Source organism: Lepidochelys kempii, chromosome 5 (assembly GCF_965140265.1).
Source record: "Lepidochelys kempii isolate rLepKem1 chromosome 5, rLepKem1.hap2, whole genome shotgun sequence".
Classification (NCBI taxonomy): domain Eukaryota; kingdom Metazoa; phylum Chordata; order Testudines; family Cheloniidae; genus Lepidochelys; species Lepidochelys kempii.
Window position 1 is genome coordinate 74606072 of NC_133260.1, and position 27961 is coordinate 74634032.

At 41.5% G+C, this 27961-nt stretch overlaps 1 protein-coding gene across 8 annotated transcripts in view; it reads right to left on the minus strand.

Annotated features, from left to right (window-relative positions):
- Positions 1 to 27961, minus strand: part of SEMA6A (semaphorin 6A) — a 143071-nt gene that overhangs the window by 76518 nt on the left and 38592 nt on the right. For all 8 annotated transcript variants that reach the window (XM_073344771.1, XM_073344767.1, XM_073344768.1 and 5 more), the window contains exons 2-3: positions 5564 to 5701; positions 1408 to 1525 (exon numbers count right to left, since the gene is read on the minus strand). In XM_073344771.1, the coding sequence (XP_073200872.1) occupies positions 1408 to 1525; positions 5564 to 5663 (218 nt within the window). In that variant the 5' untranslated portion in view covers positions 5664 to 5701. The remainder of the gene's footprint in view (positions 1 to 1407; positions 1526 to 5563; positions 5702 to 27961) is intronic.

Below are 27961 nucleotides of genomic sequence, written 5' to 3' on the forward strand. Positions count from 1 at the left end.
AATGACAATTAAAGGCTGGCCTGGCTATCTAGTCCTTTACTGAGTGCAACAGGCTGTTATGCAGAATATCTGAGTTTGAGACTTAGTAATCTTTTAATGCCTTGTGGACAGGAATTGGGAATGTTACAGAAGCATGGCGTGCAATACTTCGTAATAGGCTGGAGCACGCATGAGGAGCAGCACAATGATGTATGGGAAGGGTCTGAGGAAAGGGTAAGGGGGAAAAAAGACAAAATGGTCTTGTTTTGAAAATATATGCTCTTAACTTAAAACACTACTTCCCATTTTGTCACAGCTCTAAGATTGTGCATCCTTTTCTAGGGACAGCTGGCCTTGGAGAGTACTTGCTGTGAAAAGGAAAGGAAAGAGCATAGGAAACCAGCAGAGAATTGGGGACTCAAAATCTCCAGGACATGTGAGAAATGCAAGCCTATATATGAAGAGTTTGTCAGAAACCGAGTTTTGCAATGAAATCTTAAGATTCCTCCAATGTCTAGGCATAATGAGAAGCGACTTGAAAGTGCAGTTATGGTGTAAAATGGCACCTCCTTACTTAACAATTCTGTTCCTTGGCATATCAATCGATCCATCAATCAATAACTCTAACCCATCTGCTCCCCGAATATATTCTTTCTGATGTGCCAATCAGCATGGGTATTTAGGTAGCATTCTGTGACACTTATGTAATAATAATAAGTTTTGACCTCCTGTTAGCATTGGAAAGCTAAAAACTTATGGGAGAATGAGTATTTACTTATAATATGCACCAGATCTGCAGCTGTTAAAAATCAATGTAGTTCCACTGAAACTGCCAGAGCTATGCCAATTTACACCTACTAAGGAGCTGGCCTTATAAGCCTTCTCATATAAATACATGTGTTTGTGTATATAAAAATATATCTGCAAAAAGATGCAGAAAAGACATTCAATTAACCTCATGGAGTACATCAAAAGAAAAGCAGTAAACGTATTTCTTCTGCTTTTTTTTGTTGTTTTACTATAAAATATGCCTAGAACAGCAACGTTAAAGTTTAATTACTCTTATTCAAATATGTACTTATGCACCCAGTGGCTCATTTGTGTTTGTTCTCCAAAATACGTAATTAATTGTGTGCGCAAACAAAATCACAAACTCCTTTAAGGAAATTATTATTCTGTCTCTATCCTCCAACTTCCATTGGCTTTAATGGGGGGCTGCAGATGCCCAGCACCCCCAGAAGTTGCTCAGCACCTTGACGGATTGAGCCCAAGATGACAAACTAATATGGCTTTTAAGATGTATCACAGACAGACTATAAAGACCAATGTGTGTGATAAAATCCTAAAATACATGTCTGGCAGAGATAAACTCAGAATATCAATTTTTTCTAGGAATAGCAAGAAGGGAATTAGGAAAACACTACAGACCTAGCAGCAATGTAGAGGGTTCTGTTCATTATCATGATCAGCTGGATGTCCAGCCTGTGCCTTTGTGTGGCGTTCCGTCCTGGCTTGTGCCCCACAAACACCGGATACTGTTTTGTATCTGTGAGAAGGGAAAAGGATTGGGAGAAAGAAAGCAAAAAGACAGAGAGACACTCACATTATGAAGTCATATTAACATGGAATATCCCATCACCAAACCCACTGCCAGTATCTATAGTTCCTGCTCTTGCTGTCTCTCCCCACAACACAGCCTGGGGTACTGAAGTAATAGCACAGTGGATTGCATAGCTCATCATGGTTATAATCTTTGTTTGCAATTGTCAAGGAGAAAGCCATTATGTTTTTAGAAATGAAGAACTGTGATTTCTGAGAGCAGAACTGGTATAAAACTGCTCTGAGAGCTCTTGGTATAAAGGTACTTAGCACTTCCACACAGTTTTCCTTTCATCCCCTGCAGCGTTTTAAATGCTGTATGCTGCCTGCCAAAGTTTATCTTTCAGGACAAAGCTATTTTATGGTATAGTATGCAATTGTTTTCAATCTGTGGTCCCTGGATATCTGGAGGCCCGCAGACTATGTCTAAGGGGTCTGTGAAAGGTTGTCATTACCATAGTACAGTGGTTTTCAACATGTGATCCATGGACCCTGGGGGTCCGCAGACTATGTCTAAGATTTCCAAAGGGGACGGCATCTCCATTTGAAATTTTTTAGGGGTCTGTAAATAAAAGAAGGTCAATTCCCCTATTTTATAGTAACCCATCTGTCACTGCAATGGCTATGCTGGCTAGTGGTTAGAGCAAAGGACTTGGCACTACTAGGTACAAAATTGCCAGCTTCACAGGTTTCCTACAGGATTGGGCTGCCAGTGCAGGGCAGCTGTATTTTTTGTACAAACTGTGGGTAGCCATTAATTGACCTTCATTTATTTATTTAACATGACTGGTTTTGGTTGTATTTATTTATTTTTGGCAACCTGTCTGATACATCAGTTTTCCTGGCAGCCAGATGATAATGCTGATTGGAAGTCTGCACTGGTAGCCACTCAGCCTTTTCCCCAACTCTGACAGTCAGTGAGAACACTTATTCATTATATTCCAGAGCTCTTGTTGCTGGGAAGTCAACATGCACTGATGGGATCTACATACAATCTGTATGTAGATCCTATAATAGACACCCAGAAAACATTTCTGACAGAGTTTCTGTCTGTCTGATGCATTTGCAATGCATGTCTCTAGACGTAAGAGCCAGTCAACTAGCCAGCTCCCAGGAAGGCAATCAGAAAGACGCCCAGAAGACAGAAAGAAAAGGAGACTATGAGTAGGAGCAGCATCAGAAGGGAGAATTCCTGCACATTCACATAATGCAGTTAACTGGCATCCAATCAAGCATTAAGCCCTTTCTCCCCAAATCTGTTTGCTCCAAACAAACAGCGCTACCTTGGGGGGCTATTAGTGTAGATATTCTGCTTAATTTTCTCTGTGAACTCTCTCTAGGAGGATCTTCAGTGCTAATCTTGGTTGAGCTACTGACTCACTGTGCAGACTTGGGCAAATCACTTTGTGTTGTCGTCAGCCCAGCTGTAAACTTGGGTACAAACAGGAACTTCCCTGCAAACCAGATGCTGCATCTGAGCGGCGCACTCCTGGGTAAATAAATTAACCAAACTCACAGAGGATTGAAGTTCAGAAGGTTAATCTTCCTGACCAAGATTTACTTGAGAAGTACTAATTTTTAACATTCCAGCTTTCCTCTGTCCAACACTGGTTCCTTTGTAACTGATTGCCCTTGTGTGAATTGGGGCCTGTATGTTTGCAGCCATTTGACATTCATAACATAGAAATAGAAGTTTCCCATGTTTTCCTCCGCAGAGGGGTTAAGATTGCTGACTTGCCATTCCTTACCACACTTTTACAAATGCAGGTGCCAATCCTGACAAGTGCTGAACACCAGGGCTAGAGTCACAAGGGGGATTTAGTTGTTGCAGTGTCTAACTTCGAGGTGCCCTGCCACCTCGTAGAATTCACTACCCCAAGTGAGGCGCCCAGGCTTCCTATACAATGTGTGGGGAGAGTTAGGCACCTAAAAATGGGATTCACAGAAGCCAGCAAGCTAAGCAGGCTGCCAGCTAAGCTAGCCAGTAGCAGGGGTGAAAGGAGGCCGGTACGCCGGTTCCAGCCCGTACGCAGCCAATGTTAAAGCACTATCGCGGCAGCGCTTTAACATCGCTGCCCCTTTTGTCCCCCACTCCCTCCCCGGCGGTCAGTGGGGCAAAAGGGGCAGCTGCCCCAGGCCTGGAGATTTAAAAGAGCCCGGGGCTCCTGGCTGCCGCTGTGGCTACTGCGGCAGCAGCCGAAGCCCCGGGTGGCGTGGGACAGGCAGTGTGGATGGGCTGGCTGGGGAAGGCTGACCCCCTCCAGCTCCACCCCTTCCACCCGAGGCCCCGCCTCTTCTGGGGACCCGGAGCCAGGCCCCCGTACTGGTAAGTGCTTAATGTTACTTTCAGCCCTGGCCAATAGGAAATGCTGAGGAGAGAGGCCTAAGCCCTGCCCCTCAAAAGGAGTTAGGTGCCTAAGTCTGGGCCAGAGGGAAATGCCTATCTCCCCTCAGGATTCATGGCTGTGAACCCTCTCATGGACTTAGGTCAGCCCTTTCCCAAGAAAAACTGAGTTGCAGATGGTATCTCACCCTTTTATTCAATAGTCCAGAGGTTAGAGCATTCACCTTAGAGATGGGAGACATTTGTTCAAATCAGGCAGAGGGGAATTTGAATACAGGTCTCACACCTTCCAGGAGAGTGCCCTAACCACTGAGTATTCTGGGGTGGGTCTCTCACAGTCTCTCCTGTTGATGCTGTTTCATTTTGTATAAAATAATTAAATACTCCTGGGCCAGAGTGGCAATGACTCCACAGCCCGGAAAGTACTCACCTGGGAAGGGGGAGACTCAAGTTCAAGTCTCTACACTAATGAATATTGAATTAGTTATACAAAGTGGAATAGCTCCAACAGGAGAGAGAGCCCAGAAATTACAGCACTCACTTGCAAGGAGGAGCTCTGTGTTCAAATCCCTGTCTGGGCTATGTGTATACCTAATGGATCGGGCCACACAGGCGGGGAGGATGCCTACTTTGTAAACTCACTGGGGCACAGGTGTGAATTGGATGCCAAGCTGCTCGGCAGTGTAAGATTTCGTGGCATAAATTTATGCACCTCATACATTTCACAAGTGGAAACTTTGATGCCTAGGTACCTCCAGAGTTAAGAGGCAGCTGAGTGGGGATTGTGTGAATGCCAATGGCACCTGTTTGTTGCATTTCGGCTACTAAAGAGGCTGTGACATGTCTAAGTCTCCCTTGTGAATTTAGTCCTCGGAAGGCCTTTTTGGAAAAATTGTGATTGAACTGTGATAACCGTGATAAAGAGGAACTTAGTAATACTGAGGGTCTGAGCTAGGTGATCAAATGCAGTGCATGCTTTCCCACCTAGTCCAGCCAGTCCATCTTGATCCTGACTTGCAGCACCGTGTGCTAGCCTAGTCTCAGAGAGACTCCCCATTAAAGCAGGTCAGAAAATGGAGAATATTTATTGCAAAAATGTTGGCTTTTCACCAAAATATTTTTTGTCAAAATCTTACAAACAGTTTTACTGCCCAAAATGCCAAATGGTAAAGTGGGACAAAGATACATCAAAGGCTGAGCAAACAAATCTGGTTATTTGTATAGTTCTAGAAAATCATTTCAATGATATGTTCTCAACACAGCTACATTAGTGAGCTACACTTGATATATGGACTTGGTTGGTTCTCCAGAACTTTGCTTCTGGGGAGAAAGGTAAGAAACCCTCTGCTCATGAAAAACAAGCTTTCTTCATTTGTTGTTGGGTAGGATGGGAAACTGGACTGACTGCACTGCAGAAACTCCCGTTTGAAGAGTATTCTAGGTTATGGTTTTGGGGGAGCAAGCAGCTCATCAGTTCTGAAAACACAAATCAGGGCAAAAGTGCTCTGCTCTAGTTTTATCATCTGGGAATGTAATCTGGCTGATCTGAAGAGCTATCAAGAAATAAGAAACATTCAGTGATCAATACATTCCTTCTTGGAGCTTGGGGGAGAAAAAAAGCACCAGGCCTTTCATACTTACAGTTGCCATGCGAAATACTGATTGGCTCAGAATCTTCTGGGAAACCAGCCCCAGCAAAGTGTAGCAGTGTGAAATATAGCAGCAAGGCTTCTGACCTCATAGTAGTTCAGCGGGGAGATTTTACTTCTTCACTTCACCCTGTGGAAAACAAACAAGGGCATAAGAGCTTCCTGTCCATTCTATTTTAACTACTGCACACAGAAAGTAGGGCTTGAATGGTCAACAGATAACAAAGGGGATTCTCACTATAAAGTAACAAATAAGTGTAATTTTTAAAAGGGCCTGCCCTGCTGGGCCACTTTTCTTTCATTCCTCAAGCCTCACTTGCCCGTATCAGTTGTGCCTCAATTTGGCTTTGAACAGATTTAAATATGCTGTGAGCTACCTGTGAATTTTCTGTCTCAGCTGATTGGACCCAATAAAGAAACTTTGTCTTCTGAGTCAATCGATAGCTGACACGAGTTTTTAGGGAAATACTCCATCTGCTGTTTCTTTGGGTAGGTTTACAGAATTAGATGATGACACAGGGCATAAATAAAAACCATACTACATTATTTAAGTTAAAAAAAAGTGATTAAGGGTTATACTGGAAGACTGATTCATATCCTGCAGAGTTGTGAATCAAACACAGAAACATGGACAGTTTGATGGAGCACACTGAACATGTCATTGGGCTTTACCATAAAAATAGATACCCATAAATTTAAGTATCATAAAACCAATACTCCAATTTGAAATAAAATAAAGGTGACTAGAACTGTCTAACATTATGGTTTTTCCCCCTCACGTTTCACCAATGTATTCATTCATTAATATTTCATGTGCTAAATAAATAAATAAATAAATCCCCAAATCTTGGAGATAAAAAGAACAAAAGGTGCCTGTGCATACAGTGAAAGAAAACATCATAATACAGTAAATAGCTCATAATTCCCAGGCAAATTTCACAGAGGTGCTGATCTGCAGGGGAAATCAGTCTAAAAGTGGGTTTTTCTTTTCATCCCTTCCAGGGTTTCAAACCTTAAATGCTGCGTGCCAAAGATTATCTTTCTGAACAAAGCTATTTTACAGTAGTATGCCAATCATTCAAGATTTATGTGCATAAAGTCAAACTTTGTAACCTAGATAGTCTTTGAAAGTTACTTTGGCAAATAAAGTGCTAACTTGCCCTTTTGCAACACCATTTAATATTAGATACCTATGTCTCCTTTTTCCATGCCAAAAAAAGCATTAACAAGTTCTGAGTGTTGCATTTTTACTTGCAATTTCACAGACACAGCTGGTTCCCAATCATTTATTCAATTGGAAACGTCACACTAATTAATTTGCCTTTTCTGATATGTGCTTTGAAATAAAATCCCAGCTCCTATAACTGAACTTCAGATGGAAACTCTGTTGAAGGGCAATGTGATCCCTCAGGGCTATAACTAGATGATTTATTATACTCCATGTTTGCCTATTATTGTTCACACACACACTTGAAAACTTGGCTGCTTCTGTATTTTTATTAACCAAAGTTTGAACCCACAGAAAATAAACTCTGATGTGAGCCACTCTGTGATTAACTAACTGACTCCTCGACGGCCACACAGCATTAAAAGAATGGCAAAGGTACAACAGCAAGAGTAAGTAACACATAAAACAGAAACTGGCTGGCTATTATATTTTACATGAGGAAACATATGGGGAGAGCATAATGCGCAGGAGTCTTGAGAGACTTGGTTAGGCTAGTGGCCACCTGTGACTACTGAGGCAACTGTGCCTCCCCATAGCTATCTTCTTTCCTCCCTTCCCACATTTGTCTCATTCATCACCTGTTTCCTAGTGTCTAGACTGTGAGCTCTCTGGGGCAGGGACTATATCCATGTTTGTATAGTGCCTAATATAATAATCCTTGTTTGAGGTCCTTAGGTGCTACCACAACAGAAATAACAAATAAGAAGGAGAATACTCAAAACCACAGATTCCTCAGGGTTTGCATTCAAGGCAGGAATTAAAAAGAAAAAAGAATTAAGGGGGTGATTTTTGTCCCTTTTGAAATACAGTTTTGCCTTTACCTTTAAAGACTCATTTTTCATATTTGGTATGAAGTGCCTATTTTGTCTCGACAAGTGCATTAGAAGGTGACAAAACAAAGCATACTGCTTTACTATAACAACAAATTTCAATTCCTTCCTTCTTGCAAATGCTTTGGTCAAATGCAAAGCTCTTTTCTGAAATACAAGAGAGGAACAGTAATTTATCTAGAAGAAATTTAACCAGCAATTCAGTTTCTCAATTTAAACCCTTTTCACCCACAATATCAGTCTGCAGGCTGATAATTCAAACTTAACATGGCTTACAGTGCGACTGCAACAGAAGAATAGCTGCTTTATGTTACTCCCTATCAGCACATCATCAGCTAGCTAACAATGTATGTATTATATGTGGAAAAGCATTAAGGCAGCATTGATAAATCTTGCCCATTCCACTTTAGAGCTTTAAAAACCTTTTTCAGGAGAGGTTGTGATATATCACTCCCTTCTTCTCACTCAACCTTCTGAACCGTCCCATGTAAACATGTAGACAAGAGGGTCTCCAGTCAGACTAATTACCTCTGTTATATTACCCAGTCATTTTAAGTAGAGTTTAACTGACAGGATTTTTTCTTCACATGAACACAAAGAGAAGACTAAGGAGTTTTCAGTTCTGCCATCTAACAGCTTAATAGTGCAAAGCTGTTTCTACACACAAAGACCTGAGTCCACAGAAAAAAGTGAGGCGTTGTGATGCTCAGCATCACAACGCCTAACTTTTTTAGGTGTCTAGAGAATCACTGTGATTCACAAAGCCTCAGTTAGGCACCTAAGCTCCCATACAATGAATAGGCATCTTATACTATGATTCACAAAAGCTAGCATGCTACGCAGGGAGCCACCTAAACTAGCCAATGGGAGATGCTAATGATAGGAATGTGTGCTAAGCCCCACTCATGTTTCAGAGATAAGTGCCTAAGTGCAGACTGCAGGGAGGCCCTATCGCTCTTTGCAATGCCCATATGCAAACCCTCTCTTGGCATTAGGTGCCTACACCATTTTAGCAAGAAGCTGGAGAGGAGGAGGTGCTTCCCCCATAGTTTTAGCCTAGTGGTTAGGGATGTGGGAGACCCCCCGGTTCAATTCCCCCGCCCACTGAGGGGAGAAGGGATTTACCACCTCTCAGATGAGTGCTCTAACCATTGGGCTATAGGATATTTGGAAATGGGAGCAGGGTCTCCCTCAGTCTCTCCTGTTGAAGCTGCTGCACTCTAGATAACTAATTAAAGAGTCATTGGAGCAGGGGGACCTGATTTTCCATCTCCCACCTCCCAGCTGCGTGCTCTGACCACTTAACCTAAGTTCCCTCTAAGCTGCACAGCAGGCTTGTCAAGGGCTGTGTAGACAGGAGAGGAGCCTCATCCCTGGCCCCAGCCCAAGAGCTGCCCCAGTGCCGGGCTGTTGTGGCGAGAGAGGACTGGGGAGAGTCCTCTCTCCCCGCTACAGCCACGGGGCAGCCTGCACCCCAAACCCCTCATCCCCGGCCCCACCTCAGAGCCTGCACCCCACAGCCAGAGACCTCCTCCCCCCGCCCTGAGCCCCCTTGCACACTCTGAATTCCTCGGCCCACCCCCGTCACACATCACCTCTATATTGGTGCACATAACAAAATTCATGGATGTACAAAATTAGAGGGAACATTGCACTTGGCTATAGAGTCATGTTCGCTTGCTTGCACTCTCTGCCCCGAAATGTCCCCTTAATGGAGAGCAAGAGCACGAGCATGTGAATGACTCTAGAGCTTTGAGCACTCAACTGAGAGGTGGGAAACCCAGGATCCAGTCTCCCTGCTCCAATGACTCTTTAATTATTTATGCACAGTGCAAAATTTTCAACAAGAGAAACTAAGGGAGCCCCACATCATGAGTGGTTAGAACACTCACCTAAGAGGGAGTGAATCCCGTTCAAATCCCTTCTCCCCTCAGGTGAACTGCGGGACTCCCATATTCCAGGTGAGTTCCCTAATCGCTGAGCTAAATGCTATGAGGGAACACCTCCTCTTTCCCAGGTATTTTGTGAGAACTCATCTGAAGGGCCCAATCTAGTAAACATGCTCACAAGGCCCCTACCAGATTGGGCCCTGCACCCAACTTAGGCAGCTGAATGCCTGTGTTCCCTGGTTTGTGAATTGCTCTAGGGTTTCAGCAGGAGATAGCTGCTCAGGTGCCAGTTGGGAGGCAAAAGTGCACATGCTTGGAGGCTGAAACATAGGTGCCCACGGAACTTTACCACAAAAACGTAGGTGTCACGTGAGTTTAGATGCCTACAGGGTTCAGCGGGAGTTTTGTGCATCGTAGTGGTTCCAAAACTGGAACTTCGGCACCTAACTCGTTTCAGGCCAAAATCCTCCATCATTCTTAAGGATATTTTTATTTGTTTCTAATAAACATGGAGGCTGATTATGTACCACCCTACACTTTGTGTAGTCATTAGCATTAGTACAAAGTAAGTTGCTCCCATTCTGCTCTGTTAATACATTATATCCACTCTTCGCTGGGGTAAATGCTTACAGAGCAATGGAGAACTGGATCCAAGGTGAGTCTATCAGCCAATGTCAGCTTTTTCTGGAAGGTAATTATACTAATTTAATACGAATTTTGGCATCCTTTCTGCAGAGCAAGATTTTTGTCCAGTTTCAGTGAAATTTTAGAAAGATGCTTGTTAGAAATAGTTACATTCCTTTCTAGTATAAATTCCCTTTTCAGCAAGTTCTCTGTTCTAGTTGGGCTCCTTTGAATGATGCAAGTGTTTTGACTTACAAGTGTGATGGAACTACTTCCTAACCAAATGTCCTTCCATATGCAGCATGTGATGAAGCACAAGTAGCCAGATGGTGATGCCCAGAGAGTACAGGTACCATCTCCAAATAATGGCTTTGTAAACATCAAGGTTTAGATCCTCAGCTGGTGTAAATCAGTGTGGCTCCATTGACTTCAATAAAGCTATGCCCGTTTATATCAGCTGAGGTTCTGGCTCCAAGAACTTCCATTCTTCCTATTCAAAAGCGCACATAGCTCCAACAGAAAAAGTATTAATTTTGGTAAGTGGGTTTTTGATTGCTTGGTTTTTTTACTTGTAAACTCCGGAGGCACAGCATGATAAATGCTTTAAAGTACTTGAATGAAAAATTCTATATCAATTCACAGTATTATTAGTCATTGAGCTAGTGAGGTTTTACGAAAGGGTATGGCTTGCTTTTGAGTTCTGAAGAACACAAACAAGCAGTCTGTTTTCTTGAATTCCTAGGACTAATGCAAGTATACATTGATGCAAGAGTATCTTGCCTTGAACTGTGTTCTTGACAGGTTTCAGAGTAACAGCCGTGTTAGTCTGTATTCGCAAAAAGAAAAGGAGGACTTGTGGCACCTTAGAGACTAACCAATTTATTAGAGTTGCACAGATATTAGTGAGACGAGACTTTTCCTTAGTAAGTATATATTTCCCCCCCTCTTTGTTGTTGTAGTGATTAGGTATAAAGAAATCACATAATCTTTTGTCTTATTTGCAAATCTGAGTCCCCTATGGGAGAAAACAGGGAAGTGTTGGGGGCAAGAGTTCAGCACAGCGTGGCACTGATCTTGATAAGGGCATTGAGGTGCTACTTCAATAAAAATAAATCAATAAAGTTTCTATATCTATTAGTCTCTAATTTATACATTGGAAAAAAACAAATTACTGGCCTCACGGAGTATTTGAAGATAGGAGGTAATAGTGTCCCTGGCTCAATATGGCTTGTGATATAAGGAGAATGGTTTGATTTTTTGAGCCAAATGCAATACATAACTTCTAGAAACCATGACTCTCCGAGCCAAAGAGAAAGACACCAGCATGACATCAGCCTTCTGCTGTCTGATCTTTTTTAGTGTTTAGTGAGTGATGGTTCAAGGCAGAAATGCTTGCAGAATAACCCTTTGGCTAAGGAAATGAATATATTGCTACTGCCATAATATCCTATTACCTTGTTGTGAGTGTGTCTGCACTGTGTAAGAAGGGTTTGCCTTACTCTGCCCATATTACAAGTAAAATGTAAAAATGAAGTGCCAATTTCTTGATAAATTCTGTGAAAAGGTCAGTTTGGCTCCTGAAAACAGAGGGATAGTTTCTGTTAAATCAGTAGCAGCTGCAAATATAGCTTAGCCCTTAAGAGCTACAATCTTCCATGTCAGAGAAACTCTGATTTAACTTTTCCATTCAGCTATACCCTCAGTTAATCAGGTATAATTCCAAGTAAAGTCAGAAAGCAGAACAATACCACCAGGGTTTTAATGTGGGTCTCCAATCATTTAAATGAAGACAAGATGTCTTTCCAAAAGATATGCTGTAATTCAAACCACAAACTATTGGGCTCAATGCAGGGATTACTTGGTGAAATCCAGTGGCCTGTGTTAGGCAGGAAGTGAGACTGAATGACCTTAATGACCATAAAAATTCATGACTCTATTAATGAGAAGAATACATATATATTTAAACAAATTAAAGGCGACAAGCTACCATCCTGCAAACAAGACTTGGAGTGTGTGTGAAATAAAATGTGCTGAAGAATCTGTGAGTAAGAAATCTAAGAGTTCAAGTCATACCTTCCCTCCAGGGAAAAGAATTTGAACTACTATATGAGGAAAGGAGACGGGGCCAGTAAAACCAGCAGAATCCATGGATCAACAATCCAGGGGGATACCCATAAATATCTGGAGAACAGGCTCTCTCATCACATTCAGGGGCCCAGCAAACATGAAAAATAATGAAGGGATGGGAGGAGGAATTAGACAACTTAAAAACATCTAAAGAGTTCTAAAAGGCAGGTTCATCTAAATTTGTTTGTTCATCTCTAGGTATAAAATTTCGAAAAGTGACTTAGGAACCTAAGTCCCATTTTCAAAAGTGATTTAGACACTTGGGAGACTAACTCTCATTGAAAGGTGTGTGTGTGTGTATACATGTCCCACTTGCTTTATATAAGGAGAATGCTTCCTAGTGGTAAAAGCAGGGTATGTGACTCAGTCACGTAATCTGCATTCTATTCCCCACTCTACCACAGGCTTGCTATGTGTTGATGGGCAACTCACTTACACCCCCTGCCTCCAGTTGGAGAAACCTTTGGAAATCCTTTGAAAAGGCACTATTATAAATGCAGAGTATCATTATTATTATTATTGTTTACTACCTTCTAAATTCACAGTTCCTAGACAGAGAAAGACATGGCTCTATATAAGACAGAAAAGGAGGCTAGAAATAAAACAGCAATAACAGGAATGTAGCTTGCAAACCACAGTCCCTGTGAAAAGAGGAAAGCTAGGCAGGTGCAAGCAGCTAAGGAAGGTGTCCAGGAGAACATGCTATTGCTATATGTGATTTTTGGGTAGCAGTTCTGTTTTGTAAAAATTAGATCTCTATCACCCAGGTACCACTCTCAGGTGTGGTTGAGTGTGGCAGTAAAAAAGATCATACAAAGTGTCCTGATGCTCACTGGGGAATGGAATGGTGCCACAGGCAGCAGACAAAAAGGAATGAACAGAAGCCATGAAAGCTCAAGGGGTGCTTGCAGAGATCAACAAGCACTACAGTGCAGATGACACAGTGGTAATCATCAGGAAACTGCTTTGAATGCCGGACATTAGCACTGAACTGGCACATAGCAAGATGATGTCTGGGATGGCCAATTCTTTTTTCCTGTGATGATAATCAGTCACCTGAGTGCAGGTGGCTGAAACTACTCATGCCAGGTTCCTCTTCCTCTATAGCTACTAACCATCAACATCTCTCTGTGATCCACTGTGCATCCATCATTCATCTTTCCCTCTCTTGTCCTGCTCCTGTTGTCTCTACAGCTGCCCACCCGATTCCTGTGGCCAAACATGTCTCAAACACTCCAGGTATCTGGCCAGTAAAAGAGAACCACTGATGTGTATAAAGTATAGCAGCCACCTGGGATGTTTTAATTTGCACACTGATTAGGGCCTCTCCCACATGCACATTACTAGGGGGCAGAGAATGCCACATGGTCCAGGTTTGTGCAGAGAAGCCCATATCCCTCCCACTTTCCATTGAACATGCCCTCTATTAACTGTAAGCTCATTGGGGCAAGGTCTGACCATTTTGTAGGTGTTTATATAGTGCCTGGTACAATGGCCTCCTTGTCTATGACCTGGCTCCATAGGGGCTACCACAATCAATCAATCAATCAATCAAATAAAATGTGCACATAAATTCTATGCACATCAGTTATACACTCCCCAAAGCACTCCTCACAAATTCGGGGGAATATATGGGCATCCTGTGATATATGCACTTTAGTACCATTTTAACTAGATTTAGCATTGCTTACTCATTTCCCTGCTGCAGGCTGCATCCCAGATATAACAATTGGACCTGGGGGATATACAGTGGTGGAACATAGGATATATTTTTCCTTATATAGCAAGTGACAGCATACACCTTTATTGACGAGAGTAATAAAAATCTACCTAACAAGTATGACCAGATACTACGTAATCATCTATTCAAGGATGTGTGCAACTTTCCAGTAAAGCTAGAGCAAACTTAAGGCTAAAATTGAGTTTCAAATCAAAATGCAAATATTTCTCAAAAACGTTTCAAGAGGATTTGGTTCTATTGTAGCATGCTGATGTTTGTGTAAATGTGAGTACTCATTTGCAGTGTTACACAGGCAATAAATCATATACTGCAATGTCAGCTCTGGGTGTTGTATCACTATCCCCCTGATTCAGCGACTGATAAGCTGAACAGATTTGCAAAACCCCCAGTCAGAACTGATAAACCTCTTCCTGAAGAAGGTGTCATGTCAGTAGGTAATGCTGGCTACCTATCTTGTAGAGATCATCATTACTGATCACCCCAGTATAGTACAAAAGGAAAATGTAAAGAACAAATGAAGGCTTTAATAGGAAGAACCTTCCTTTGACCTGAGTGACACAGTTCCAGTGATTACAGCTTTAATAGGATGCTGTTGTTCAGAGAAGGAACAGTCAGATGGAAGATGAACATCTCCCAGATGGAATTAGAAGTATCTCAGGCCTATCGATTCTGGTTGTAACCTTTACTGTAAACAATCTACAGGGACCTCATCAGCCACCTGTTCAGTGATATTTGCATTGAAATACGGAGCCAACACAAATGAGAAAATGGCCACAGTTCCTTGCTAAAGCATCTGCTCCTCTCTACTCCTCTGGTTATCTGCTTGTCAGGGTATAAGAGGTACATGTTTTAGTGGAATGGATAATGCAATGGCAATAACCTGCTCATACGGCAAAAGACACAATGAACATGTTGTTTGTCTTGATGCTGATGGTAGTATTATATCATGCAATATATCACTTTCTATAATTGCTCAGTTTTATACTGAAAACAGGCTTGCCAAAACTGGCAAGAAAACCATTTGTGCTTGCAGAACTATTGCCAGAAACATTTTCAATTTTATTTTTGGGGCAATAGGCCTGCATTAGAGAACAAAGGCAGTTGCCAAATTATTCCTGTTCCTTACCACCAGAAATACATACAGCAACAGATCTAACTTTAGAACGGCTTGTTCAGTCATTACAATGATGTCTTTATTATTTTAAATACACCTCACTTGTTTAAGAGATAAAAATAGCTATATTGATTGTATGTGGGCTTCAATAAACCACCTTCAAGATTTGAATTGATGTAAGAGCTAAACGTAACACTGCCTTTTGACAAGAAAGAACACTATCTCTCATATATACTTTGCTGTTTAATCTCAGCAATCTTAATAGAAAACAGATACACTACCAGCAATACCATTAGTCTTCTCAACCCTAAATTTACTTGGGAAATATCAGTGCTAGTCAATACACGTTCTATTCTCTCTTTCGGTATATGGAATAAAAATTACACTGCAGCCTGTGATCCACAGGTATAGAGAGAGAATGAAATATGTTCTTCCTTTTTTTTATTATCGATAACAGCAAAGGTGAAACATGAAACCGTGCCTGTTTTCACAACAATATTGCCAATTGCCACTGATTAAAAATTTGACAAAGCCCTGCAGACGTCGTCTGAGCTGCTACATGTCTGCAGTAAACATAACTTCAGGATCAGGCAGTAATTCTAAAATAATCCCTCTAGTGCATTAAACTCTTCAGGCCAGATTCCCTCAGTTGCTCAGCATATGTCTCCTTTCATTATTGTGGGCGCATATTTAAATAGATTCCAGTCCTTTCTTCCATCTCCTCCCCTACCCAGGAAAACAAAAAAGTAATTTACAGTTGATATATGTCTGCACAACAGATCAAATCATATGAAAAGCATAGCATTATTCTAGACCAAAATTAGGATCCCACATAACAGATCCATTGTGTGTTAGAGTGGCTGACTGCTGCTTAACATAATCATAAATAAATATTTTTTATTTTGCATATTTGTTTAAAGTTCAAAACAAATATTATCTTTTGATTTGTGGCATTTGACTGCTTTAAGAAACACATTGTATTTGTTTGAAATGAAAATGTCCACCTTTTAATTTCCCGAAACAGCAGAGAACACATTTAAGTCAACTGTTAAGTAATCAGAGCACGTCATCTAGCTTTTGTGCAATTACTGATATGTAATGTTGGTCACATTAATGCAATCTAATCAGAAAAAAAGAGTCACTAACCTGGTTTGATTCTCATTCGGTAGAATAACAACTTTCTACAGTATATGTTTCAAAAGATACTAATCAACTTTAGCTCAAAAGTGACTGAAACTCCACAGTCCAAAAAATATTAATCAAATTTACTGTAACCATCCCACAATGCTAATCAATTTTAAAAATTTAAATCATGGCTCAATTAAACCAATCACTTGTGCCATGCCCCCATGAAAGTGCATTACTTCCACAGCAACAATGGCAACTTTAAGATAATCCAGTACCCATTACATACCAGAATAGTCTAGTCCTGTCAATAACAGGATTTAGGCCAAATTTCAAGATCATAGTCTATGAAAGGTTGCTCAGTGAAATACAGCAATATTCCACTCAGGCAAGAAGACTTTTATAAATGTACATCACAACTTCTGAAGGAGAATGAGAAGGTAAAGGTAAAACTTTCCCCCTGGAAAGCAACCAATTCATCATGATAATTTATGTATGTCCCTGACAGATAAAAACTGCAGGTAAGCAAAGAGTTCTTGAAGACTTGTGTTTATACATTTATTCCCTTATTTGTTTATGAAATCAATTTTCTCTGGTTTCTTTCCACCTTTCAGAATGGCAAGAGGGAGACTGCTGTAAAAATAAGTAATGGATGAAAAACAGATGGAATCCCTAAGACAAATTTTAAAAGCACCTTGTAGGTAAGCATAAGTCGATGGTGACAACAAAACTGAGAGCACTACAGCAAGAATGAGACTGGAATGTTGCCTCCATGATTCCACAAACACTTTATCTCAGGTGCTCACATATCAAGGTGATGGGCATGTAAAATTTAGATAGATTGTCTAGATCTTTATTTGTCTTTAATTATTTCTTTTTACTGGTAATTTGTGGAATCATATACTTTTCAGATCTTTTCATTAGTGTGTATGGCCATAAAGAAACAAACAAAAACCCTAAAGGACTCTGGACATCTATCTAGTTTTGCTTTTCCAAAATGGGATGATCTCCAGGCTTGCAGTTACCAATCATCCAGTTCCTGCAGTCTGCTGGTAATTGCTAGTTGCAAGTGGCAGTCTCTGAGCTCTACTCTGCCTGAATTTATGCCCAGAAAATTACCAAATTATACATCATCTATAATCTTAACAGCTTTATGGAGAGGTTGATACAAGAAATAATCCCATCCTTGAGAATTTTTTTGTGGAAAAAGGATCACTCGTGTGACCACATGGCATATTTTTCATCCATAGCTTCATTTCACCTACTTTGGTAATATGAAAAAAGTCAATGAAAGGAGCCAATAGCTATATTAAATGATCCTACTTCCAGGATACTCTTAAGACAAACGCTTATTGTCTGCTATGCTGGACACAAGGTTAATTACTGTAATCTAATTTATCTTTGGAAAATGTTATATGCAGATATCACCAATTAACCCCTAAATATAAAATCACAATTTCTTTAATTAATAGAACACTGCACAGTCACTCTAATTACCAAGAGACCAGTATCAAGAGGAAATGTGAAATTATCTGATGTGAAGGGATTTGAAAAGCAGGCACAAAACTGAGATACTGATGGTCAGACAAAGAAAGGTGGTAATTCAGGAAGAGCTCAGACATTGCACTAAACAGGCACACTACATTTCTGTGCAGGTATACATTCAGCACTGGTCTACACTACAAACTTATGTCAGGATAACTATGTCGTTCACGGGTGTGGACCTAATCCCTGGTGTAGACAGCGCTATGATGACGGGAGGACTTCTCTTGTCGACATAACTACCGCCTCTCGGGAAGGCAGAGTATCTATGTTGATGAGAAAAGCTCTTCTGTAGGCATAGGTAGCGTCTTCAGTAAGCGCTACAGTGGACAGCTGCACTGGTGCAGCTGCGTCGCTGCAGCACTGTTAATGTAGACATGCCCTCACCCATTTACTCTAGAGTACAAGCATCCATGTGCATTCATTCACACCTGTTTCTTGGGAGATTGAGAATAGTATAGAAAGGGAGCCAGAGCGACTCTGATAGCAGCCGAGAGTGCAAGTTATAGGAGTAATAACTCTGTTATTATGTACTTTACATCTTTGGAAAGGTTGAGGAAAAGATCCAGTCCAGCGCAGTGAGAGAAAAGGGGTCTACAGAGTATGAAAGCATGAACTGAAATGATGGGTTAGCTTTCTTGCCGGAAGGGGAAACCTCTAATCCAGTCTCTGGATAATTGGTAGAACAAAGCAAAGTCATTCTCCTCTCCTGCAGGAAATATTCTCTGCCCTTTCAATAACCTATACAGGGTCTTTGCAAAGGAAACAATGAATGTCACATGGATGAGTCAGCAATCTGTTTCCAGGTAGCATGCTAGGACAGGCTAAACTATTCAGCCCGCCACTGTAACAACAAGACAAAAAGACTTTTGTATCATTGATGGTTTCTACAGTTATTTTAGGAATGACTGATTGCACTCGTGTTCCAACAAACAATAATGAGATATATTGGAAAGGAAAAAACTTCGACGGCTCAGACACACAATTAAGTCTGATGCTGAAAACATTATTACAAATATTCTAGCTAATTTTGTAGAGTTAAAAAAATGCATATAGCACCAGACATCAGCACTCTGCCAAACTATGAAATTATACCCACCAACTCACTGCCAGGACAGGGTACTCACTAACTTTAGGGATTGATGTATGTTTGGATAATTTATTTGGTTTGTCTGTCATTGAAACTTAGTGCTTTTTCAGATGACTGAAGAGTTTTTCTCCTCCCCAGCCATAAACTTCATCCTTCGAAGCAGGCAAGGGGTGCCTGACAAGAAAAATTCATGAACATTTGTGAGCTCTCTGGCGTGGCTGTGTATTTTCTGGGCTTGCATGAATACTTCATGAATTGCCTGACAAAAGTATAATTCCTGTGTAGGAACAGGAACATTGTAGCTGCTGCTCTGTTGTTTCTCCCTCCTCACCTCTGCCGGTTATATAATCTATATCAAGTAGGGCAGAGAGCGATTTCCTATGACTTTTGATGGGCCTCAATAACCTGGATGTTCAATTGGTCAGTTGCCAGTGTTTGTTGATCTACAGCCAAGACAAGGATCTCTGCCAGCAGAGAGAGAACAGATTTTTTTTAAAAAGCACAAAAGGAATTAGATCAGATACTCAAATAGCTTTTTAATGAGACTGCAGGCAGTATGTTTTTACTGTGGTAACTTGAAAAGCCTGGAGAGATCTTTGCTGGCATGATGGTTTCATGTTCTTGCCATAGACTCAGTCCTCCAGCCCTTTCTCATGTGAATAATACCATTGGCATCTATAGGAATAAACACATGATTACGAGCTGAAGGACTGATGTTTTCTCATTACTTTAGAGCAATGATTCTTTGGCTTGCCAGAGAAATGCCAAATACCAGTTACAAATAAAGGGCCTGGACCTGCTTCTGTTGAAATCAGTGGAAATTTTGACATTGACGTCCATAGGATTAAGCATCCACAACTCCTACTTGCTTCAGCAGAAGTCGTAGGTGCTCAACAGCTCTGAGCATTTGTCTCATGGAATGGATGATTTTGCAACACCTCTTTCATAAATCCCGTAGGAATCAACTACCTTCTCCTGGCCTTGTACAGCTTTATTGACCAATGTCCTGACTCCCATTCTCTCTGCTGAAATGAGGAAAGGCACATATTGCCATTCAGCTGCCCATGAAATATAACAGAATTCTCCCTTCTAACCAGCCTTCAGAGAGTTTCTGATGTCCTGAACAACAGGATCAATATCACCTATGTGATGATATATGGTTGCTCAGTTCAGAGGCTTTCAACTCTAATGCAGCACAGCCAACACATTATTCACAAGCGTTTAAGATTCACACTAAAAGAGGGATGTGTGTGCATATGTACAAAATTCTAGGACACGGTATCCCCTCTAGAACAGATTTTCAGAGAACCTTTCTCTCAGATATGGGATTAAGATAGAGTGAAGGGCCGGCATTATTTTCTCTTTCCTGCAGTTTTTGTGTGTGTGTTCACCAGTTCTGTTAGAAAAAATATTTTTAATTAAAAATCTTATTGTCTAAATCCTTTGTTCTGGAAGTATTGAGCATCTCTACTCCTGATCTCTACACTTTGCTCCTATCTCCTGACCCTCAGGACTGACTTTTCGTGGATATCCATCACAAAGCTGAATCAGTCAATGAAGCGGCTGCAGAATGACATAATACTCTTAAATCAGTGTGGAAAGCAAATTCTGAATTCAGTTTTGAAAACATTCCCACCAGGAACTTGATTGTAAGAGTCAGGTTCATCCCAGAAAGACCACCACTCGGCCAATCACAGCTAAGCAACACAGCTAAAAGAATCATCCACAGAATAAATGAAATTGCAAAAATGTTGATGAATTATTTTGAATAACAAATACATTTTTAAAAACTTGAATCTACAAATAGAAAAAAGGTTGAAATTCACCCAGTACTTCATTATCACCTCTGCTGAGGATCTGAGTACACCTCCAATCTCAGGATCCAAGCCCTCTGTTCCTCGTTCCAGCCCTAGAACTGAGCGTGTTTCCCCCAGCAAGCAAGTGTGCACCTTTTGCTAAGGTTCTGGGCAAGCTACCTCCTCCGATAGAAGCTGAGTACAGCGACTTGAATGGAATCTGGAGGGATGTGCAAGGGTTGCAGGAGAGAAGTATTTGGAAAAGGCTCCAGGAAGTCAGTTTGCACATAGTTAGGAAGACTAAGCTGCAAGTGGAGCAGCCATAAATTGCTTTAATAAATGGCCAGTTCAGTTTAATAAGAATGAGGAGTCCTCTAAAGTTATTACTGAGTACATGGTACAGGAAAACACTGAGCATGTTTTCTGTCCTAACCCCAAAAAGCTCCCCAGAGTCTCCTCTCCATCAGAAGAGCTAGATATAATGACTCCCTCACCTACAAAAGCTAAGGATGCTGCCTCCCTTACACCAGGAATTGAATAGCCCCCCACCTCACACCCAGACACCTCTTGAAGTTCCGAGCTCTTCCAACCTCTCCCAAGAACTGATATATCCAAATTGTCTTGTCTGCCCATTTAGACTGCAAGTTCTGAGGGACAGAGACAGTCTCTTTCCCTGCCATTCAGACACTGCCAAGTACACGGTCAGTGCTTCAAATAACTAGGATGCTCTGGATGGCCAGAAAATGGTCTTATTTTATTTCACAATGCTGGAAGGTACTTTTGGATTTGCATTTGTGTAAATCAGGATTGTAACATTCACTGAGGGGAAAACAATGGTAGGTTTTGCAGAAGAGGTGTGTTTTAAGGAGAGACTACAATGGAAAGATGTGATTATCTTTTGCACTGAGGTGTATAGAAAGCTGCCTTCCCCTTTCTGGGAGCTGAGTGCGCTTCCTCCCCTCACCTCTTTCTTCCCAAAGAATGAAGTTCACTGCCTGCTCCCCCATGGAAGTGGGTGACCTGCCTCCCCTTCCCCTTGGAGTGGAATGTGCTGCTTCTCTCCCCCTGGGAACAGCTGAGTAATATGAGGGCCCCCCCGCCCCCGCTACAGGAGAGAGGGGCAGTACCCCAGCAGCATTCTGCCTGACTGAATATGCAAATGATGACAAAAATCTAATTTGTAACATTTTCCACTTCAGTTTCTTCAAGTCACAATCTTTGTTTGATTGTTATGCATGTTTAGAAATGAACAGAATTAATCATATAAGAAAAAATGCTGGCCTAATATAAACTACATAGTGTAGCTTAAAAAATGCAAACATTTGCCAGCATTCTCCTTCTCTCTGGATTTTTTTTAAACAGGATTTATTATAACTTTGAAAAAAAATACATAGAGCCATATAAAACCTTTCATTTCTAATATGCTGCTTTCAAGGTATTTCTAATGTAAACACAGACAAAAGGTATGTTCTCCTTTATGACAGGCCTGAAATAAAGCAGCTCTAATTAGCAAAACCAGATGCTACTTAGAGTTAAGGCAGTGTGACTGCTGGGATAGGAAACCTATCCCCTCAGCTTACCAACAACAGCCTCCCCCATCCCTGGCTCATCCTCTCTCTTTGACTCCGGTGACCTGTACATTAGAAATTTGATTACTAATTTACTCCTAACCAACCGCACACTATAATCCAGGGGTTACCAGTGTCCTAAAAGGCTTTAGTTGCACTGTGTCAGTTGAAGGAAAGATTGCAGTATGAGACCCTGTTCACACCAGTGCTTGTAACTGGGTTAGGAACCATTTTCACACATAAAGTGATGGTTGTAACCCAATTTGTGTCTACCATACATACAAATTACAAACCTTGTGCAACATCCCAGTGCCAGAACACTGCTGGGAATTAATCTGTGCCCTGGGATCAACCAGATTGCTTAACTGGAGAAAAAAATAAATAAATAGCCTTGGCCACACTGGACTAAACCATCCAGGATGTAACCCTTAATTGCTATTTATATATCTCCCGAAAGAGTGGTAGAGGTCTACAAATCATAAGAAAACAGGTTCCTGCCCTGTAAAGCTTACAATCCATATAAACAGACAAAGAGGAAAAGAGGGATAAGAGGTGAAATACAGGATTTTTTTTTTCATCAAAGCATGTTGAAAGTGGTCCTCACTTGCAATTCTGCCGGTTTAAACTGGGTAATTTTATTTAGTCGTTTTGATTTTTAAATCACCAGTTTTAACCCTGAGCCATGCCTCGCCACCCAAGGCCAACACTCTGACAAATATATAAAACCACTGCTCCTCAGTCCTGTAACAAGGCCTTCAAAACCCTCAGCATGCACATGGAAATGTTCACTAAAAAAGATGAGTTACTGCTAGCACAGTTTGTGTTCCAGCAGGGACATGGCTTGAAAGTACAGTTTCCAGTTCAAGAAGCACAAACGTGATGATTCATCTCTCTGGTAACAGTCAACTCATAATCATGTTTTTGTTTTGTTTTTTCCTCATTACTGAATGGTCACTCAGAGCTGCACTCTTTAGGTGCATTGACAAGAGCTACATAAATACCAAGAGCACTGCTGTGAGATCTTTATCCTGAAAAGTTGCCATCAAAAATAGAGCAACAATTGGATAAACAGTGAAATCATTATTAGAGAAGCTGGAACAGGTTTAGAAACCTTTGAAGATGGGTCAGATAGCTGAACCCCATCCTTGATCCAATAACAATGGAAGTGCTTTCCGGACATATTTTTAAATCCAACACAAGTGTTTTCATTTGTCATGTAAAATGAATAAGGTTTAATTGATTTTAATTAATGGTTTCTGGCACCTGTATTTAAGAAGGATATGCCAGTGATCACTACAAATTCACAGTTAAAAACAAAACTCAGAAACAACTCCTTTAGATAAGGTTAAGATTTAACATACGAACAATTACTAGCTGATCCAACTGATGGAATAAGGTTTCACTCAGGAGTCATTAATTTTTTAAGCCTCAGTTCTAGCAATGATGAAAAGAACGATACTAAATATTGTAATGATTTTTTTTAAAAGTCAGATTACAAAAAGATGGTGTGCTGATGACCAGGGGAAAGAAATAAACCATTGCAGCACATTACAGCTTTCTGTTAAAGTAACAGCTGGTTCTTGTATGATATAAATAGCAGCTACGACTCCCCTAGGATCTCATTGTTGTGTGAGTCTATATACAAACGTCACTGATGTCTCTCAGGGACCACGGGAGCTTTGAAGGTCTGTTTGAGCAAACTATTCTAACCCTCAGATCCCTTCTCTGAAAACAACACTTACCTTCTTTTCTAATCTGAGGAGTGGCTAAAGCCTTCATGCATATCTTTCATTGAAGAACTTAGGCCAAGTCTACAATTTCAACTTTGGCAATTTCTTCCTTCTAAGTCAGTCCCCTGTAATGAGAAGTGACTAAAATTAAGCTTTTCAAAGCTTACTGGTACATATCTCTGGTTTCTAAATGCAATGGGGACTTATGAAAGACTAGAGGGTATCTGATTAAAGAAATACGTACATCCATAGGCCTTGCCTTGTGGCCTCCTCCTCCCCATCCCCTTATTTTCCTTGATAGGAAGACTTACACTACATGAAAATTTGATTCTTGGGTAAGCCGAGTCATGTAAATTAGCTTAATGAAAGAGATGACTTTGTGGACGTCCCTTTGATACTGATTAGGCTCAAGTATCCACTCAGCTAATGAGGAGCGCAAGAGTATGATAGCACTTGTGGAAGTGTCACAGCTATACCATTTACAGCCATTTACTCATCACTGGCTCATATCTTATATCCCCCTAGTCATAATCGTAAAAACAGGCAGGCTTCCAAAAGCAAACAGCAGCAGCTAACAGCCTAAGACATGATTGACACAACATAAAAAAATCTGTGGGTACTTTACTCACAGCCCAGAACTCAACATGTAAAGGAGATAAGCCTTTGTGTCCTCAGCTTTCAAAGCAGATAACCTGCTGGCACTGTGAATGTAATTATACCCACCCTAATAACGATCTGTTCAATGGCTGCCTACTGTGGTGCCCAGACAGGTTAATCACATTGCGTCCTACTGAAGAGAAAAACCTACCTTCCTTGTCACTTGAAACATGGGACATATTGTGCGAAGGGAAAGTCTCAATGAGTGTTCCCTCTATAGGCTGGACGACATTCTTCAAAGCTTGAAGGAAATTATAAAATTTGCCAATATAATGCATTGCTCTTGATTATACAAGGATGTTTAATCTACAAGAGCATCATTATTAAGGCTGCAATTTAGTCATGGAGGTAACGGAATATGTGACTTCCAAAGACCTCCGTGACTTCAGCCAGCATTGGCTGAGAGCTGCAGGGTCCCCTGCCTCCTGCCTGTGGCTCCAGGCGGTGGGAGCTGCCAGCAGAGGGGGACCCTGAAGTTCCAAGCCTCCTTGGGTGGTGGGGACCCCTGAAGCTCCCAGCCCACCGGCAGTTGTCAAGGCTCCCCATTTTGTTATGGATATTTTTAGTAAAAGTCACGGACATGTCACAGGCGTCTGTAAATTTTTCATTATTTGCCGTGACATGTCCGTGACTTTTACTAAAAATATCCACGACAAAAACTTAGCCTTATTCATTATTATTCCTATGTATCTGTTATTTACTGGGCCCCAGCTGTGTGCTCAGCACTGTACGAGGGGATGTAGTCCCTGCTCCCAGTGAGTTTATTTCATCTAGAATAGCCCAGTTTGGCAGCCATTCCCCATTTGGAACTCCCACTGACTACACTGAGAATTCTCTGTGGGAAGCCGTTGCAAAAGCAAGCACTAAGTGATACAAACAATACAGTACAGACTCAGCTACATGGTGAAGTTAATTTGTTTTATGTATACGTAATACTATTAGGTGGGTTAATATTGCTAGGCCTCATGGAAACACCTGTAAAGAAGGGTATGAAAAAGTTGTAGTGGTGAACATATGTGTAGACCCAAGCGGGTGTCACAATGCAAGAGTTCCAAAAAATCCTCTCTGCAGACTCTGGCTGCTCCTCTCTTCCATGCCATTGTTGCTAGGCTAGTCTGCTCCACAGCAATACAACTTCACATTGAACACAGTAACTCTTGGGATTTTGCGGGACAAACTAATAAAATAACAGGAACAGGAGTGCGGTCAAAGGGTCAAACAAAGGGAACCTGATGGGGACACCGAACAGAGAACCGCAGACAGCGCCCACTGCTCCTCGAAGGCGTCAAGGGAGTTAGTGGATGCCACCCAGAGGAACTCTGCCCGGATGCATGAACGGACGGAGGATCGGAAATAGGCCCCACAGTCACAGGAGTCTCCATCGGCCAACCTCCTCACCCTGGTTTTATAGATGGCCATTTTAGCCAGGGCCAGGAGGAGGTTGACCAGGAGGTCCCGTGGCTTTGTGGAGCCACGGATAGGGAGTGCATAGATAAGTAGGTGAGGGGAAAAGTGTAGCCATGCAAGGCAACAGCTGCTCATTCTGCCCCCTGCTGACTGGACAGTAGTCAGACTCCCTGCTTCCTAACAACAGGAAACAAAGGAGCGGGGTGTGCTAATGGAAAGCTCAAGATGATTCCTGCCCTGCTCTGGCAATCTTAGGCCCAGGAGTGAAATTCTGCCCTCAGACTTGTACAAGCATTTCCCATTGTAGTCAACAGACATTACATGGAAATATCTGAAGGTAGAATTTATTCTGAGGTGAGGGCAAAGAGAACCTGGAAAAGGAAGAGAGAAAAGAGAGACTGTGGTGGAGACAGGGAGGATAGCTGGAAAGTGGGTTGCGGGGGGGAGAAGGAGACAGGTCTGAGAATGGGAAACTGGGAAGGGAGGGGAGTATTGATAGCATTCCAGGGAATGAGGAAGGGAAGTGTTTGGGGGACATGATCTAGAGTGAAAAAGAAGGGAGGAACGGAAGTAGGATGGATGAGGGAATGAAAGCTAGATGGAAATCCCAAAAAGCAAATAGGTGGAAGAAGGATGATTCTGTGGGGTAGGAGGAGAATTGCAAAAAGGGCTAAAAGCGGACATGATTTTAGAAGGAAGGAAATGAGATCATGGGCAGAGGCAGAAGAAAAGGAAAAGATAAATGAGGGTTCTCTGCGAAAAAGAACAAGAGAAAAGTGACCCAGCAGGAAAAGAGGGTAATAAAGAAGGAACATAAGTAAAATCAGGAAAAAAATGCCTTCCCCACAACTTTAAAGTTACTACTGTATATTTTATTCATTTTCATTCCAAGCCTGTATTTGGAGGTTGGCTGTCATGGATGTGATATATTATTTTGCTTTTCAAATCTCACCAACCCTTTTAATCTTACACAGGTGTAAGGATAAAAGCAAAGTATTTTGTGTATATTGACACCGTGTATATAATAGTGAGTGAATGAAGTTGATGCCTAGTGGCTGGCCTACAGAGAGGACACTGACCCTCTCTCTCTTGCTAGCAGAAGCAGAGGTTCTCAAACTGTAGCATGTAGACTGTAGCATGTAGGCTGAGGGGCACTTCCTTAACATTCTGTGGATATCTGGCTGGTCACTTGCTGCTGGCTCGTCCTCTCTTTTCCCGCTGCTAAATCACAAAAAAAGACAGCCAGAATACATTACATACTTCTTTACTCTCACATTTCCACATCAGCAATTACCCAAGTTCCTCAGGGATGTATTTTGATTACATATGAGAGGAGAGGTAGCCTTCAGTTCATGAATGGTAAAAGCGGGTGGTCTTTGAAACAATCACTGTATTCATATATGGGTTCAAACTGAAAATGTTTGAGAACTGCCATGCTTAAAGAATTCTCTAGCTGTGTGGTTTTAGAGGCGAAGGACTTGGATTCTAGTCCCAGCACCCTAGAGGGTTCATGTGTGCACATGGACTTGTTACAGAAGCACCAAAAAAAATTTCTTCCTTATGAACACAAGTACAAATAAAACAGTGCCTGGAAAGAAGAGGATTAAGCAATGGCCCACAAGGAGAGAGAAAGGCTTCCAAGTATCAGGGCAACATGGAGGAAGGAGGAAGATAAGAGTGGGATAAGGATATAAATAAGAGTTTGGGGAGAAGCCTAAGAAGCAGGAGTGGAATCAGGAAGAAGAAATGAGAGAAAGCAGGAAGTTACACACAAACCCTGACACACATTAGCTTAATTTTAATAGATTGTGGGAATCCTTGTTGTGAAATTTAAATAAAATGGACTTCCATTTTATACAGCTGAAAAGATAAACAGGCATCCCCATGTTTCTACCATAAATCCATTATGTTCAAGAGGTTTT